Source organism: Blennius ocellaris, assembly GCF_963422515.1.
Source record: "Blennius ocellaris genome assembly, chromosome: 12".
Classification (NCBI taxonomy): Eukaryota; Metazoa; Chordata; class Actinopteri; order Blenniiformes; family Blenniidae; genus Blennius; species Blennius ocellaris.
In genome coordinates this window covers 25858023-25875984 of record NC_137661.1, presented here as the reverse complement: position 1 = coordinate 25875984, position 17962 = coordinate 25858023, and the positions used below count along the sequence as shown (strand labels likewise).

General features: G+C 40.6%; 1 protein-coding gene across 1 annotated transcript in view; it reads left to right on the top strand.

Moving 5' to 3' along the window:
- Nucleotides 1-2532: 2532 nt before the first annotated feature.
- Nucleotides 2533-17962, top strand: part of gmds (GDP-mannose 4,6-dehydratase) — a gene marked incomplete at its 3' end in the record, with an annotated part of 68719 nt that continues 53289 nt past the window's right edge. The window contains exons 1-4 of the mRNA XM_080506330.1: nt 2533-2687; nt 10100-10144; nt 12573-12660; nt 15162-15271. Of these exons, the coding sequence (XP_080362456.1) occupies nt 2577-2687; nt 10100-10144; nt 12573-12660; nt 15162-15271 (354 nt within the window). The 5' untranslated portion in view covers nt 2533-2576. The remainder of the gene's footprint in view (nt 2688-10099; nt 10145-12572; nt 12661-15161; nt 15272-17962) is intronic.

Below are 17962 nucleotides of genomic sequence, written 5' to 3'. Positions count from 1 at the left end.
TTGTTTTTTTTAGGATAAGAATGATGTTTCCATGTGTGGAAAAAAGACGAGCCGATGTTTTTCTGGTCCTCAAAGCTTTGTTCACTTTGTGACGGTGTGTTATAAGTAGAGATCCACCGATAATGACGCCAGTATCGGGACAATACTGCACAGAGTACTGTATGTATATATATATATATATATATATATATATAGGCCATTTAGGCCATTTTTATGGCCTAAATGTGCACAAAATGGCTCCATAGCGCCCCCTACATTGTTTTCACATTTGTTACCTCGACTATGAGCAACGCATTTTAACGATTTCACCTGTGCTCAAGATATTTGGTAGACGTATGCAGCATGTCAAGCCGCACAAAAATGTCACTGCCCACCCAGACTCTAAACACAACAGGAAGTCCGCCATTTTGCATTATGCGTGAAAACCCTGAAACACGGGCTTCCTTGGTTTTAAGTTCTAGAAATGGCAAATTTGGCCGGGGTATACAACGGGCCTTCCTGATGAACGTTTCTGAAAATGTTATTGAAAAGTCAAAGGGCGTGACCACGGCGCTCCAATGAAGATCCGACGGTTTTGCCATGAAACAGGAAGTGATGTGTAATTCTGCTCATCGTGCTGCAATCGAGCACTGTGCATGCAAATGTGCAAATTTGCATTCACAGACATAGCGCCACCCATTGGGAAGAGGAAGTTTTAGAAATTATAGTTACACATGGCCCTCATTTTAAATGAACTGTGAAATTCTCATGTTGAACTTGTTCTCCAGGGTAACTCCAAGATACTTAATTATTTTGTACTGGAAATGTCAGTGGTGCTGACGGATCCATTACTTTAAAAAGATGTACAGAAACTTTTCAATCTCACAGTGAAAACAGCGAGCAGAATCAGATCAGACAGGTTTCAGGTCCTGCTGCAGTTGATTCCAAGTTAATGATGCAGAAGAACTCAGACCCGTTTATCCTCATTCAGTATGAATGCACAATGTTCACATCCTGAGCGCGTAGGTTGTGACTCAAAAATAGATTAAAATAAAAAACGCTACCAATGAAAAATCCTGCCAATTAAAGCTGAGCTTCGATCTCTGCAGTGGCTGCATGTGTGTCAAAGAATCCACTTGAAATTCAGACTTCTTGTTTGTCAAGGTTTGAATGGCCTTGGGCCTGAATGCATCTGAGATTTGCTTGTACAATATGAAGCATCCAGACCAGGCCCGCCCCTCCCTACACGCAGAACACGCGCTGTGCGTAGGGCCCCGCGATCCATGGGGGGCCCCATTTTGCGCAAGTGAATTGAATTTCCCTCGGGATCAATAAAGAATCATCATACTCTGCAAATGCGCAAAGGATGTGCGTGCATTTTGCCGAGAGGCATGCGTAGAGCACCGCCACCAAGTCAGCCCAAGGCAGGAGAGAGAGAGAGAAAAAAAAAAGATACAAAAGCGCGAAGCATCACCATCTGACCAATCAGCGGTCAGATGGGCCGGCAGGCAGTTGTTTCCAGGTAGAGAGTAGAGAGAGAGAGATGGCTTCCAAACGTCAATACAATAATAATAGTAATAATAATAATAATTATTATTATTATGTTATTGGAAGGGGGCCCCCAAAATAAAATCCTGCTTAGGGCCCCCACTTGGCCAGGGGCGGCCCTGATCCAATATTTTAGTACCTTGTATATTAAAACTCATAATCACTTCAGATTCTTAATGGTCTTGATTGAATTTCCTCTATTTCCATACCCCTCAGGTTTAATGTGAGTGTTTGTGATAGTCCATTTCTGTGTTTCCCTTGGATTGAACTGGAGACCTGTCAGAGTTAATGTCACCAAATTCAGTATTTCTCACCCCTTTTGGAGGAAGTAAGAACATTTACAACACATGCAATTAGTCCTTTATAGAGAGAATGAATCTATGAAGCTTGTCTGCAGTATGTGAACATTCAACATGTACGTTGACAAACCGGATCATCCACCACCTGCACTTCAAATGCTCTGAGCATTTACATTCCTCCTCCTTTCTGGTTGCTTTAGGAGACACACACACACACACACACACACACACACACACACACACACACACACACACACACACACACACACACACACACACACACACACACACACACACACACACACACACACACACACACTACCTCATTATCAATGTGCGCCTGTATATGTTTATATTACTATAGTTTATCCTTGTATTCCCATTTATTTTATTTGGGTTACATATTGTTAATTTCTTCTCATTGCCCACGTTAATGCTGCCTCAAGTTGCCCGGTCCAATATGGCGGCCTGACTGAGCGTCTATTATGATGCAGTTCTAACCTCCGGCCTGCCAGCGGCGATGTAGGAATCAAACCCCGCGGGTTTTACACCACAGCACGTGAGCTTTCTTCTTCTACTCCCGCCTGCCCTCCTCCGATTGGCCGGCCGTCGGAACCGCTTCCTGCTACGTCACGCTCAGCAGCAGTTTGGTTTTACGGATGCTGAGGAGGCTCGTCGGGTTCTCACTCACTCGCTCGCTCGGTCCCTGTCCGGTTCCCCCGCAACCGACCGAACCCGACCTTTTGAAACATGGAACCGGCCATGGCACAGTTCTCCGAGTCCGCCTCGGTCAGCTCCGCGGTGAACGGAGAGACGAAGAAGGAGAGGAAGGTGGCTGTCATCACCGGCATCACCGGACAGGTAACGTTACATGAAACCCCCCCCTTTTCCTCCTCTTCCTCCTCTTCCTCTCCTTGCTCGCTGTCGTGTGTGTGTGTGTGTCTGATATAAAGTTATCCTGTGTGTCGTATCATCTTCTTCCTGCTTGTGTTGGCCGCAGATTTGCAGGATTTGATGATGTTGTGGGATAAAACGCAACAAATGCAACGTGCAGATAAAGTCAACAAACAAATCGTTTCCCCTCCCCGTGTGACGCAAACAGAAATCAGACAACCTTTTCCAGTTTTAGGCTTTAATGTGGGCGATGACATCAGTTTTAGACGATTGAAATGTCAGGTGTTTCTGCAGGGGTGTTGATTTTATTATCTGCAGACACACCAGCAATTCTCATTAGATAACTTTGGTTATAGTGACTCTCAGTGTCTGGATATTAACCTTCAGGCTTTAACATCCTCATCTTGCTACAGTCGCTTTGCTACCTTGGCTGCATTGTTTATCTTTTGTGTTGATGATGATGATGATGACAGATCTTCTCAGAACACCTACTGGAAAATAAAAGCACAAGGCACCAATAGAGAAGCCACACATTAATAGATACCAGTCAGGCGAGTTCCCTCAGCCCCGAACTTACTCCACCTGTTTTTGAATTACGTTGAGTTCAGGAATCAGTTTTTATAACCGTGACACACGTTTCATTGAGCTGCAGCTCCTGTGATGATGACGCCCTGCCAAGCAACAATCCCCTGTTTGCTCCCAGTTTTCACGACCTGAAGCCAAAGAGCTTTTCTATAATAATATATATTTATATATAAAATGTAATTATAATGATTAGACGGCAGCATTAGTGTAAGTGTGTCTTGGGCTGGCCGCTCTAAAATGTGCAGTTTTGTCACATACCACAGTGACCCAGACTAAATAATAATAATCAAGTGTGTCAGTAGGTCAGACTCGTAGAGATCAGTTAGTTTCAGGTCTGACTGGTGTTGGCGGGAACTTTCCTGGGACCTGTGATAGAATGAAAACTGTGGAGTTCTGACGCCGTCCGGAAACTTCAAATCGTTCATTTTGGAAACACAAGGTGCCTCGATGCAAATACGCATTATATAAAATAACAAAGCTAAGTTTTAAGGGTGAGACATTAAAAATGACGAACGGCGCGATGTTATACATTTTCAGCTCATTATATAATAACGCCACATTTTGTAATAGTTGTTACATATTGCAACAGTTAATACAAATTTGTTTTTTACAGTAAATGTAATAATTCAGTGAATTATGTAATAAGTCATCAAAGTTGTTGCGTTAATGACAAAAGCCATTGTTTTTATTATTATTACTATTACTATTATTATTTTTATTATTATTACTATTATTTGTATTATTGTTTTTATTATTATATTATTACTATTATTATTTGTATTATTGTTTTTATTAGTATTATTATTTTTATTGTTATTGTTATTATTATTACTACTATTATTTTATTATTATTATTATTTGTATTATTGTTTTTATTATTATTTTATTATTGTTTTTATTATTATTATTACTATTATTTTCATTATTATTATTACTATTATTATTTGTATTATTGTTTTTATTGTTATTATTATATTTGTATTATTGTTTTTATTAGTATTATTTTTATCATTATTTTTATTAGTATTCTTGTTATTATTATTGTTGTTATTACTATTGTTATAAAAACAAAACCTAAAATGTATTACATTATTACATATTGCGCTATTAATACATAATGTGGCTCCAACTGCACTTTGTAATAACTGTTATACCACGAAGCAAGTTATTACAAAATGTGGCAAAGATAATTACTTTTAATGCACCAGATTATTACAAAATTATTACCTAGTAAGTTAAAAATGTGTTCCATGATTACATGTTACACAGTTATTACATAATGCAGCTCCACACGCCTGTTAAGAATTAAAACAGAGAGAGAGGACGGACTTTCTTCACTTTCGTCGTTCCCGGTGTGGAGACGATTATTACTGTTGGAAAAACCATTAGAAAGTGAATTTTTACATAATAAGAGGCCTTTTAAGTGTTTCAAGCGACTGGTTGCATCTATTTCTCTACTTTTCTTTCACCTCGGTGTCACATTTAGAAGTCATTAGAGAGTGATTTGCATCAGGCACTATGACCTTGAGTAATACGTCCCGGTGGGGGGTGGGGGGGGGGGGGGGGGGTGTTGTCACATGACCAGGATGCAGTCCTGGAGACCGCCGGAGGTCCCGGCGTTCCTCCTGTGGAGCATCACCAAAAAGGAATAACAGCATTAATTCATTTTTATTTCCCCGCCGTCACGGCGTTGCTGTTAAATACTGTTAAGTCTGCCAGCCGGGGGGGCTGAGGAGGGGGGGGGGGGGGGGGGGGGGGGGTCACAGCGACGCCATATTTCACCAGGATAACTGCTCTTCATAAATTTCATGGCCGCACGCTGCTCCGTCTGGATACTTTCTGAGCTTCGGCGTGGAGGATGGAGCCGGGAGGGCGTGAGTTATGGGAGACCACCACCGTGCCAAGGCGGCGCTGCAGAGCCGGGTGGGGCGGTGGGGGGCGGCGGGGGGGGGCTTCGCTGCTTCACGAACCCGAGGTTACGAAGAGGACAGCTTCACGCCGTCCCGCCAAACACCACAACTTTACTTTTCGAGGTTCACGCGTAGTTCTTCGACTCCCCCCGGTTGGGAAAACAGCCCCGCGTCGCCCCGCCGGCCGTTTGAAGCCCCCACACCCCCCCCCCCCACCTCCAGCCCCCCCATTTTTTCCGTTTTGTTTGCTTTCGATCCACTCTGGTTCCGCGGCGCGGGGCCGCAGTCTGAGCCGGCGCCAGCAACAACAGTCATAAAGCTGAGAATCTGCGCTCGCGTCTCCTCTGCCGCTCGTAACGGCGGCTGACGACTCCTGAAAGAACGAGTCACATCTGGCAACATCTGTGTGAGCCGGGGAAACACTAGCACTCGTCCAGCTGCAGACTGCAGAGTCAGAGTTTTAACCTGTTTTATTTTTTACAGTGTGAAATACAGTGAGAGACAGATTAGCTGTGATTAGCTATTCTATTCTATTCTATTCTATTGTTTTGTATTGTATTGTATTCCAGGAAATGATGAATACAATAACTGAATGGTTGAATTTTGTTCAGAGTAGGGCTGCAACTAACGATTATTTTACTCATTGATTAATCGGTCGATTATTCCGTCGATTAATCCATTAATCAGTCGATTAATCCATTAATCGGTCGATTAATTCACTAATCGGTCGATTAATCCATTAATCAGTCGATTAATCCATTCATCGGTCGATTATTTCTTTGATTAATCCATTAATCAGTTGATTAATCCATTCATCGGTCGATTATTTCTTTGATTAATCCATTAATCAGTCGATTATTTTGTCGATTAATCCATTAATCGGTCGATTATTTCTTCGATTAATCCATTAATCTGTCGATTATTTTTTTGATTAATCCATTAGGAAATGATGAATACAATAACTGAAAGTAATTCCAGATGAATGGTTGAATTATGTTCAGAGTACGGCTGCAACTAACGATTATTTTAATCATTGATTAATAGGTCGATTATTTCTTCGATTAATCCATTAATCGGTCGATTATTTCTTCGATTAAGCGATTAATCAGTTGATTATTTTTCCGATTAATTGATGAATCAGTTAGAAAACAAAAAAACATTTAAAATTGTAGGACCAGTTAATGTTGAATGAACCAAACATGTTATGATTATTTAAAAGCACATAACTGAACCAATACAAAGATGTCTGCAATATAAATATGTATGTAAGACGTATACAAAATAATTATTAAATAAGATTTAATTTAGTTCAGGGACCACATACGGTCCAGTTTCATCCTGAGTGGATCAGACTGGTAAAATATTGTTATAATAATCTTTAAATTTACACTTCAGAGTTTTTCTTTGTTGTGGTTAAAGTGTACATATAATGACATTGTCTATATTTTGGCAAGATCAAAGAGTTTGTACTGAAAATGATTACAATCTCAACACAAAGTCAATTTTAATGAAACATTCTGGTGCAAAATGCAATGAAATGTAAAAATAAAAGTAGTATAAATCCTCTATCTAACTGACTACCTGGCTGTACTATTGAATGAAACTACTCAAAGTCATATTCAAAGTTATTTTGAAAGGTCATATGTCCAGAGATTGTAGGGAGTAATGATCATAAACTGTAAAAATAAAACCATTGGCTCCAGCGTTTCGCTGTAATTCTACACTCTCACCACAAGAGGACGCCAAACTCACAGTTCTGTTGTTTCAGCCTCAGGATTTAAAACTTTCTTCATCCTCTGATTTAGTTTGGTTTTATTACATCATCCACTGTCACATGTTTAAATGTACATTTAAAGTGAGTGCTGATTCCTTTTTAAATGTAAATATTTACCTTTTCGATGGCAAACTAAACATCAACGCAACATGAAATACAAGCTCTGGGACTTTATGGGAATTTATTCTTTTTTTTTTTTTTTTGTACATTCAAATAACGGGTTTAAAATGCAAAACGGCTTAATGAATGTTTGTCATTTAATATCAAATTTTATGTAAAAAAATAATTTTTGTGTGAAAATTGAACAAAACATGGCAAAATTAAAGGGAAGTTTTCCCAAATTTGAATGTGATTTTCATAAATGTTCCTGTTTTACTCTATATTTTGGAAAGAATGTCTTTGTAAGAAGTAATAAGCAGGTTCTGGTTACTCCTTAAATTAGAAAATAGGAATTTTATTCAAAATGTATAATATTATGAAGGGCTAATGTTTTCCAATTTAAATAAAAAAAAAAAAAATCTAAATTTTAATAAAAAGATATGAAAATGGAATTTATCACATCCCTTGTTAAAAAAAATAATAAATTATTAGTTTTATTTATTTAGTACCAATTACATCTTAGCATCTTTTACTGCAAAAATCAATGTGAAAAATGATTTATGTAAGCAGGGTTGAAAATATTTAATCCTTCGTAACACTAATATATGACAACATCATCATCATCATCACCTCTTTGGTAGATGTTCAGTGTAACTTTAGCGTAGAGAGATCAGGTTATGTCAAACGCCTTCATGAGTGTTTGGGGAGATTGTTGACCTGTCAGGTGAGCAGGTGTGTGTGTGTATGTACGTGTGTGTGTGTGTGTGTGTGCGTGCGTGCGCCCTCCCACCGCCACTCTGGGCTCCCCATAACAGGAAGCGGCGAGGTGAGGCCAGGGTCTGTGGGCTAATACGGCCTCAAAGGAGCCTCTTGTTGTGAAACAGAGCTGCAGCTCTTCAGGCTTGTTTTCCATGTGGGTCTGGCAGCGCAGCGCTCTGACCCTGGCACCGGGGCAGGAAAACACCACACCGGCCGGCGGCTTTGAACTCCGTGGGGACGGGCGAGGCAAGGCGGGGCGGGGCGGGGGTGAGTGGGTAGGTAGGGTAGGGTAGGGGGGGGTGGCTGCCAGCGCCGGTGCCCCCTCTGGTTCGGGCGTCAACAAGCAGCCAGGACCCTCAAACTGCTGGAAATGACATCTACTGCTGAATTCTATAACCAACTAGAGTTTATTTGATAGAAAAGTGACGCCCTCTAACATCTCAGCACCTCGCCCTCACATACACACCGAAGAAATGGATGATATAACAGTGAAATAAGCTTCTGTAGCGTGAAAACGAGACCTGCGTATCGGTGTTTTCTAGTCACGGTCAGGTGCTCGACCAGAAAACATCTTTAAAATGAAGAATAAAACCGATACATAAAAGAAAAACTCACCATCACTACTCATTTCCACGAATTAGGTCGACTGAATCCCACTTATTGGTATTACCTGAACAACAGGTGTTAGAACGAACCGTTTTAACAAGAAGAAACTCAAAATGCTCGTGTTAATCAAACATATTTCTGAGATGTAAACTGAAAAAACTGCATTTATGTACATATATATACGTATATATTGACGTACATCAGCCACGAGAACTGGCTCAGAAATGTTGAACTTAATTCTGGGCGTAAATTAGAATTTTTGTTGGTAAGACATATTTTTATTTTGCAAATTTGAGGTGTTTTTTGGGGGGTATTTTTCATTTTCCCAGAATTCCTTGCGGGTTTCCGTAGTTGCTGTTGCTTCAACATGAGTGAAAGTTTGGATTTGTAAATATTTTCCGCCTCATTTATTTTGGGAATGATTATATATTAGTTTTAATTCACAATCACGACAGTAAAGTAGCAGTTTTGACAATGTGTCTTACGTCTGCAGTTATTTTTGAGTTCATTGAGAAGAAAAATCGAATCGAAACTCAAATTTGTATTTAAAAAAATCAGATTTCTTTTTTCTTTTTCTCGCCACATCGCCCAAAGTTAGAGGAACTTTAAAGATATTAAAGTGCGTCATTGACCTCCCAGGATCGTGGCCGTTCTGCTCCTGGTGTTGAGTGCAGGTTCCACTGCCCCCCCCAGGCCTCAACAGCCCCCCTCTGTTACCCCCACACCTGAGGAGGGGGCAAGAGCCTGGCCCGCCATGTGTGTGTGTGTGTGTGTGTGTGTGTGTGTGTGTGTGTCCAGGGGGGGATTGGAGGCTGAATGCCATGACTGGGTCGGAATGTACCGGAATGTTCCAGAGTGTTCCAGAATGTGCGGTCGGAAAGTCTGAGCAAGGAGAAAAAAAAAAAAAAAAAAGAAAGACGAGGAGTATAACATGGGAAGGGGGGAACAAGACCTTATTGACGGTGCTCCCCCCCACCCCCCCTCCACCCCCCCCAAACGATTCCTGCCACTCAAGCCCGTACATGAACACGGCTGCTTCTAGGGAAACAAACAAGCGAATTGAGGGTTTTGTTTTGGAGGGGAAAAAAACCACTTCCTGTCTGATTAAAACCCACAAAATGAACCACTTTCTCCGCGGAGCATCTCAGTCCTTAATGACACTGTCGTTACCGCTCCATCCTCCGGTAACGGTTTCTCTTAACGTCGAGGTTGTTTTTTTTTTTTTTCTTTTAAGTTGAAGGGGCTTGACGCTTCCTCTGTCTGAACGTGTTGAATGTCGTTTACAGGCTTTTCTACACGCCCACGTGTCAAAACGTCTCATGTTTCTGACCCTTGACCGTTGCGGTGTCCATAACCGTGGATATTTAATCAGACAGATGTTGTTTAATTAGCATATTTCACCAAAAACAGCCACTGTAGATAATAGAAGATTAGACATTATCACGTTACAGAGAAGTTTTTCTCCTTTTCCTGCAATGGGAATCATTTATTTTTCGTGAGGAAGAGTTTTGGCCCATAAAGAATGTTTTTTTTTAAGGTTAATTACACTGGTGTGATTCTTTCACAACAGAAATACCGTCTCTCCTGTTTTTGTCGCCGAAAAGTCTTGCAGGATTTCAGAGTGTGTGTCCTTTTTTTCCTTTCAGGATGGTTCCTACCTGGCCGAGTTCCTGCTGGCTAAAGGTTACGAGGTGAGAGAGAAATCTGCGCTACAGCCTCACACACACACACACACACACACACACACACACACACACACACACACACACACACACACACACACACACACACACACACACACACACACACACACACACACACACACACACCCTGACCTTCTACCCCGGGGTCAGACCATTAACAGGGAAGTGATTGTTATTATACAAGCGTGAGGTCGCGGCGTTTCACCTGCCGCGCGCCGAGAGTCGACAGCCTGCCGATTGATGTGGTTTTAATGAGCGGTACCTTTTTTTTTTTTTTTTGAAATGTTTTTATTTTTGCAAATAGTGTCAGAGGAAGTGTAGAAATAACTGGAAGAAGGTGTGAGCGGCGGCCCCCTGTGGTGTTCGGCCTCCGTGTTCTAGTTTCCTCGTCCGTGTCGGTAGTTTAATAGAGACTCTCTCTCCTGATGGCCTCCCGATTCCTCGTCAGTCCGTACGGATGTCCGGTTTTATCGATTTTTGTTCACGTCTGTGCGGTTTCATTGTTAAAAAAAAAAAAAAAAAAAAAAAAGCAATGGCGCCCCCACGTGGCCCGGCAGACTAACTACATCGTTGTCATCGGTGTTCGCTGCTGCAGTGGAAACGCACCACTCTGTTTTTTGTTTTTTAATGGATTAGGTGTGTTTCATTATGTAACAATGATACAATATAATGTAATACATTTTCAAGTCATTATGTAATAACGCTGCATTATGTAACAATGATACAATATAATGTAATACATTTTTGACTCATTATGTAATAATGCCACATTTTGGAATAATTTGTTACATATTGCAACAGTTTTTTTGTTTTTTTTACAAAATGCCGATTAAATCATTAAATGCACTCAGTGGCACTTCTGAAACTGAATTGAAAATAGAAATACTTGGTTGGCTTATAACTTAAAAAATATAGTTTTTTAAAATTAGAGCCGGGCAGGACATGAGCATAATCTTAATTTTGTTCTTCTCATTATCAAACATAGAACCATATATACAAATAAAGGGCACAATTTATTACATAACGCACCAAATTATCATGTTTTCAAAAAAAAGAACTAAATGTTGCGATATGTAGCAGGTTATTACAAAATGTGGCCTTATTACATAATGAGTAGAAAATGTATTGCATTAGTACATTTTGCAGCGTTATTATATAACGCGGGCCTGAGACGACATTAAGTCTCATTCGGTGTCTTCGTCCCCGTGAGAAGTGACTTTAGGTCTCGCCTACGTAAACGAAGCACCAGATCCCGAGTCGGATCACGAATCCACCTTTTCCCCTCCAAATATATGAGAAAGACGAATTGTCCCCTCGGCCCACCCGGTGTGGCTGCTTACCTCAAAGACGGAGGAGAGGAAGTGGATCGGGTCCCGGCTGGAGGTGCTGATGTGAGAAAGGGTTGAGGGTGGGGGGGTGCATTAAAGAGGCGCACACAGGCAGGAAGTCCACAGTGAATAGAGGAAGTGAGGTCAGGGCACAGCGTCCTCCCACTAATGGACTCCCCTTGGATCGGGTCCTGTTATCTTCCCCAAACAGACCTTCCTCATATGACCCCCCCCACCCCCCCAGAATGTGCAGTCCAGATCACAGGCATCAACAAAAGAATGCTTTAACCAGCGCTTGTGAAAAATCTAGTGCCGCTCCAAAGATCTTTCAGGGATAGGAGCCGCTTTCAGTTCAGCACAGTTTAATACATTACAGTATCAAGAAATTCAATATTTGCTCGAGGCAGGAAGTGGGGGGGGGGGGGGGGGGGGTGTTATGAGGAAAGCCCAAATATATTTGCATTTTAATGAGATTCCCAATCAGGATGAAGGGCTGGGTTGTTGTATGGTTGGTAGATTGAAAACCTCTCAAACTTCCCTCATCCTTCTGTCATTGGTGGTATTATTAGTGTTATTAATATTATTAGTGTTTATAGGACGCGCGGGTCATTGTGGCGGTGGTACGCTTGGTTGAAGTGGTGGGTGTTAGAAAGTGATAGTAGTGGTGGTATTTTTGACAATACTGCTCATACTGGTCATATTACTTCTCGCGGTGGTCATCGTGACGAGGGAATTAATAGGCATTAATGGTGGTGGTCGTACTATGTGGAGTAGTGGTGGTATGAGAGATGGTGTTTTTGGTAGTAGGAATTCATTCATTGCAATGTCAGTCACTTTCACCCATTCACACACGTTGACAGATGTGAGAACTTGTGTTGCGGTACTACAGTCTTGGTTTTTGCAATCCCGATGGGGAACATGAGGTACTATTAGTTCAACGCTTGATCCTTCTATCGAGGTAGTGTACAGATGCCAGTGGACTGTATGTTGTTTTCTGCATGACTCTTGATCAGGTGGTAAAAGTGTCTTTTGCTTACTTGAGGTGTCGATCTGGTCAATATTCTTGTACTTGTCCCGTCTGTCCTCAGGTCCATGGTATTATGAGGCGATCCAGCTCTTTCAACACAGGTCGCATTGAGCATCTGTACCAGAACCCACAGACGCACACCGAAGGCAGTAAGTCACTCACTTCCTGTCTCTTATTTACATGCAGCCGTTTGGGGATTCCACGCATCCCATGTTCGAAATATTAGTTGAAAAAAAGAAAGAGCCCAACAGCAGTGGCGGCTGGCCAATAGAGGGCGCTGGGGCTCAATAAAAAAAACCCTAAACATATTAATTTTCTAAATGGGATTAATTGAGCATCTGCTTCCAAGTGTATTCATAAAATGCACAGGATTTAAGTTTATTTAACACTGGCATTCATTGAAGAATGATTAAAAAAAAGCCCCACCAAGGAATTGTACCACCAGCCGCCACTGCCCAAACTGTAAGGCAGAATCAGTTTTTGGTCTTCTATACAACATCCATGCTTCACAACATGATGACCAACTATGCATTGTTCTAGGAAAAGCCAGCCACGTTCAGCACGTAGTGTCGGGTTCAACTCTATGGGTACATGAGCCCAAGTGCAGTGAGTAAAAAAAAAACCCAAAAACCAAAAACATTTCTGGGTACTACCTTAACCAGCCGTTGTCAAGGCGTAACACGTGACTTTTATGTTTAAAGGTGTCTTTTGTGTGTGTTTTAATTTTTGGTCTGTGGGTAAAGTGGCGTCGATCACTAATGTACGGCTTCCATGTGTACAAAGGGTTACGTTTTTATTGTACACTGTATAGTGTTTTTTGTTTAACCTGGTGGTGTAGATCAGCGGTCCTCAACCACCGGACCGCAGATCATTGGGAACTGGGGCTGAATTAAGAGAAAATGAAAATGTTTATTTAGAAATATTTTGTTTGTTTGGGGAAACCGCTGGTGTTGGGAGCGTCTGTGGCGTCTTTCACCGGGATACAGTTTCTGACAATTTCCCTACCTCTCTTTTGGTTGCGGGACCAGGAGATGATTCGAACAGGCGGAAGTACCATGATGAAGGTCTTTGTTGTCGAGTTTGCTTTCTACACAGGTCCCGTACCAAATTGTGCCACGTTGTGTTCCGGTGGAAGACCTGTTTGAGATCTCCTCCGTGTTCTGACAACATTTCTCTGCTGTTCAGTCTTAACCTGTGCATTGCTTTCATAGAGGTTCTTGGTAACGGAGAACCGCATTGGATTTAAAGCGAGAAGCCTGAAGTCTGAAGTCTATGCTGAGCTCCGTTTTGTCTTTCAGGTTCAGTGTTGGCGCCTACATACCCCTCAATGAAAGCCGCGTTACAGATTTTGCTCCCATTGAACTTCGGGATGCACCGATATCAGTATCGGGTATCGGGTTCGATGCCGGGCTTGAGTACTCGTGCTCATAAAGCTGCCACCGATACCACGTCACCGACACCGCAACACCGATACCGCAACACCAATACCACGACACTGATGCCACGACACCGATACCAGGTCACCGATACCACAACACCGATGCCACGACACTGATACCACGACACCGATGCCACGACACTGATACCACGACACTGATACCACGACACCGATACCGCGACACCGATACCAGGTCACCAATGCCACGACACCGATACCACGACACTGATACCGCAACACCGATACCACGACACGATACCACGACACTGATACCAGGTCACCAATACCAGGTCACCGATACCAGGTCACCGATACCATGACACCGATCCCACGACACTGATACCGCTTTACGGCGGCATGCAGTTCACGGCCAGTGAAGAGCAAAGCTGCTCAAAGCTGTTCCATCGAGCCCACCAATCAAACCAACATGTGCTCTTCAGATCAGGCTTGAAAGGCTCCTGTTTGATAAAGCTTCACAGTTCCAGCTGGCGTTGGTCATACCGGACCATGTTCTAGATGGAACTACTCTGCTTTTCTCACTCTCCATTCTTTTGTCATCTGTGCTCTCCTCGTTTTGTCCTCTGTCTCTGTACCGTCCTGCAGGATCTCGGGCTGCGACCGGCAGTTTGTGATCCTCAGTCCGATTTTATTTGTAGAGGACGTCATGAGAACTGCAACGTTGACCAGTGTGATTCACGTCTATTCACAGCAACGCGCTCCCCCTTTTATAGAACATTTCAAGTGAAAGTGCTTTATTTTAGTATCACGTTGGCAGAAAATACTGAAAACGATGTCGTCTCAAGTACGGCCACTAGTGGGTGCTGTCGTTTGGTTTTTTGCAATGAGTCTACACACACATTTGAGCAGTGAACGATACACTATAGACATTAACAGTGAAGAGGACACACTCTTTTCCAGTGAGTTGGATCATTATCAAAACATTGTGGTTTCCCCCGTTTTTGAAAACTTTCACCTTTGGAGTCATTTTCAGACGGGCCGTGAAAACGTGACAAAAGTTTTTTTGTTTTTTTTACATTGTACTCGTCAACATTTGTCACGTAAACAGGGCCTTACTTCCTGTGCTTGCTTCAATTGTGTCGTTGGTTTTTTGTTGGCTTTTTTTGTGCACCAAGAAGAATAAAATGGTTTCGGAACATGTTTTGACGTAACCTTGAGATTAATTAATTTTTTTTTGGTCCATTTCTCTGACAGACATGAAGCTGCATTACGGCGACCTGACCGACAGCACGTGTCTGGTGAAGATCATCAACCAAGTGAAGCCAACGGAGATCTACAACCTGGGAGCTCAGAGTCACGTCAAGGTACCGTGAACTTCAGTCCTCCAAATTAAAAGCACTTGTCTGATGCCAGAACCGAGTGACGGTTTCGAAAAACAAAATCGCTGCTTTTGAAGAGCGTGGCAAAGGAAAAGGGGCTGATTAGAGTCAAGTAATAGTGAATTATCGGTGTCGGAACTTGAGTAACGCTGGTGTCCGTCAAGGACTGAGTCGTTTTTTCACAAAAGTATGGTGTATTTTTTTATGTTATGTTAGCATTAGCATTTAAAGGTCTGCTGAATCTCAATTAAATGCTCGCTTTTAAGGCATAAATTATCACTATTATCCTATATCCACGGATTATAGATGCAAACTTCAAAGCTGTGAATCAGCTGGATGTCTTTTATTAGAAAAGTACTATTAAAAAAAGTTTTCTTTACAATCACACTGCAAGAAAAAAAAAAAAAAAGGTTCGACAAAACAAATGAGGTAATGTAGTAGAGAGCGAAGCCCGATACGTGAATATGTTGTATTTCTGACCTGCAGAATATTGTCACTTGTTTCGCTGTCTTATGGCTTCAGTTGGAAAACCTCTTGATCCTCAGGATGTGGCGCAGTATTTTCCAGTAATTGAACGAAACTCGAGTGATGTTTTCAGCGATTGAAGTGAATTTTGAAAAAAAAAAGAGAGTTTTCAGTGATTTTCAGTTGACTGGAGACGAAACGACAAGGCATGTGTTTATTTGATCAGATAATATCCGATCATACTGGATAGTAAACACTCATATATTGATCATACCACATAGTAAACACTCATATATTTATCATACCACATAGTAAACACTCATATATTTATCATACCACATAGTAAACACTCATATCTTTATCATACCACATAGTAAACACTCATATATTTATCATACCATATAGTAAACACTCATATATTTGATCATACCACATAGTAAACACTCATATATTTATCATACCACATAGTAAACACTTATATCTGATCATACCACATAGTAAACAATCATATTTATCATACCACATAGTAAACACTTATATATTTATCATACCACATAGTAAACACTCATATATTGATCATACCACATAGTAAACACTCATATATTTATCATACCACATAGTAAACAAGCATATTTATCATACCACATAGTAAACACTCATATATTTATCATACCACATAGTAAACACTCATATTTATCATACCACATAGTAAACACTCATATATTTATCATACCACATAGTAAACACTCATATTTATCATACCACATAGTAAACACTCATATATTTATCATACCACATAGTAAACACTTATATCTGATCATAACACATAGTAAACACTCATATTTATCATACCGGATAGTAAACACTCTCATATCTCCCTAAAACTTGTGGTTGTATGAGACTAACATTGTGGTGAGACGTCGTTGTAGTTGAGTTGAGGTTGTGGACGACGGCGGTGTGAATCCTGTTTGTGGCCAGAGGACCAGTGATTCTCCTGACCAGAATTGTTTGCGCCTCTATTTTCTCATAAAAAGCTCTGCTTTGTGGTAATAAATCCTTTTCCTCGGCTCATGTTGCTCCTGACGACCCGCAGACCTCTGCGATGAAACTAAAGATTCAGGATTCGTTTTTTTTTTTTTTTTAGATTTTCAGAAAAACATTCCTAGTGTTTTTATTTATTTTTTCTATATATATGTATTTTTTTTATTGAGTCCAAAAATAGACATTACAATGAAGTACACATACCTAGAATTATATTGCATAATACCTCCTTAAACCACACTTTTAACTCCGTGATTTAAATCTAACAATGCGTCAAAGTGTATTTCTAAAACAAAAAGAAAATGTTTTTGTTTTTTTTGTTTTTTTTTTCTTCCCTGGAACAAAAAAACCAAACAAAAACAAAACAAAGCAAAACAAAAAAAACGTCCTCAGCTCACTAAATTCAGTATAACAACAAGTCTATATTTTATATATATATATATATATATGTGTGTGTGTGTGTATATATATATCTATGTATATGTGTGTGTGTATGTATATATATATGTGTGTGTGTGTGTGTGTGTGTATGTATATATATATGTTTGTGTGTGTGTGTGTGTGTATATATATGTGTATATATATGTGTATATATTTATGGATATATGTGTATATATATGTGTGTGTATATAAATATGTATATATGTATATATATGTGTGTATGTGTATATATATGTATATATGTATATTTCTATACGCAGGTAGACATTAATGAATACCTAATGCATATACAAAACATAAATTAGATAAATGCCAGGAACATTTAGTTGGGCAGTATTTTGAAATTTGAAAAATAAGAATTTTTTTTTTTTTTAAACATTGGTATTTTTGGTAAAACCTTTCTGTACATCCTCTAATTGTATATTTCATTTTCTCAAGTTTTAGAAAAAAAACGATCATGTCCTTAAGCCACAGGGAAATTGAGGGATAAGTGGTGGACGTCCAAACTAATAACAATGTGCGCCTTGCTAAGAAGAATTACCCATCATGATGCAAAGTTCCGTCACGACGTCTAAACTCCCCTTAATATTGTTGCGGTGGCGAGTGTGTCTGTCCGCGGTCTGTGACTGAGCGCTGCTGGGAAAAGGGGAACCGGCAGATGATGTTTAAAAAAAAAAAAAAGTAAAAAAAAATAAAATTAAGGACTGAGTTCTGGGAAGTGAGCGGAGG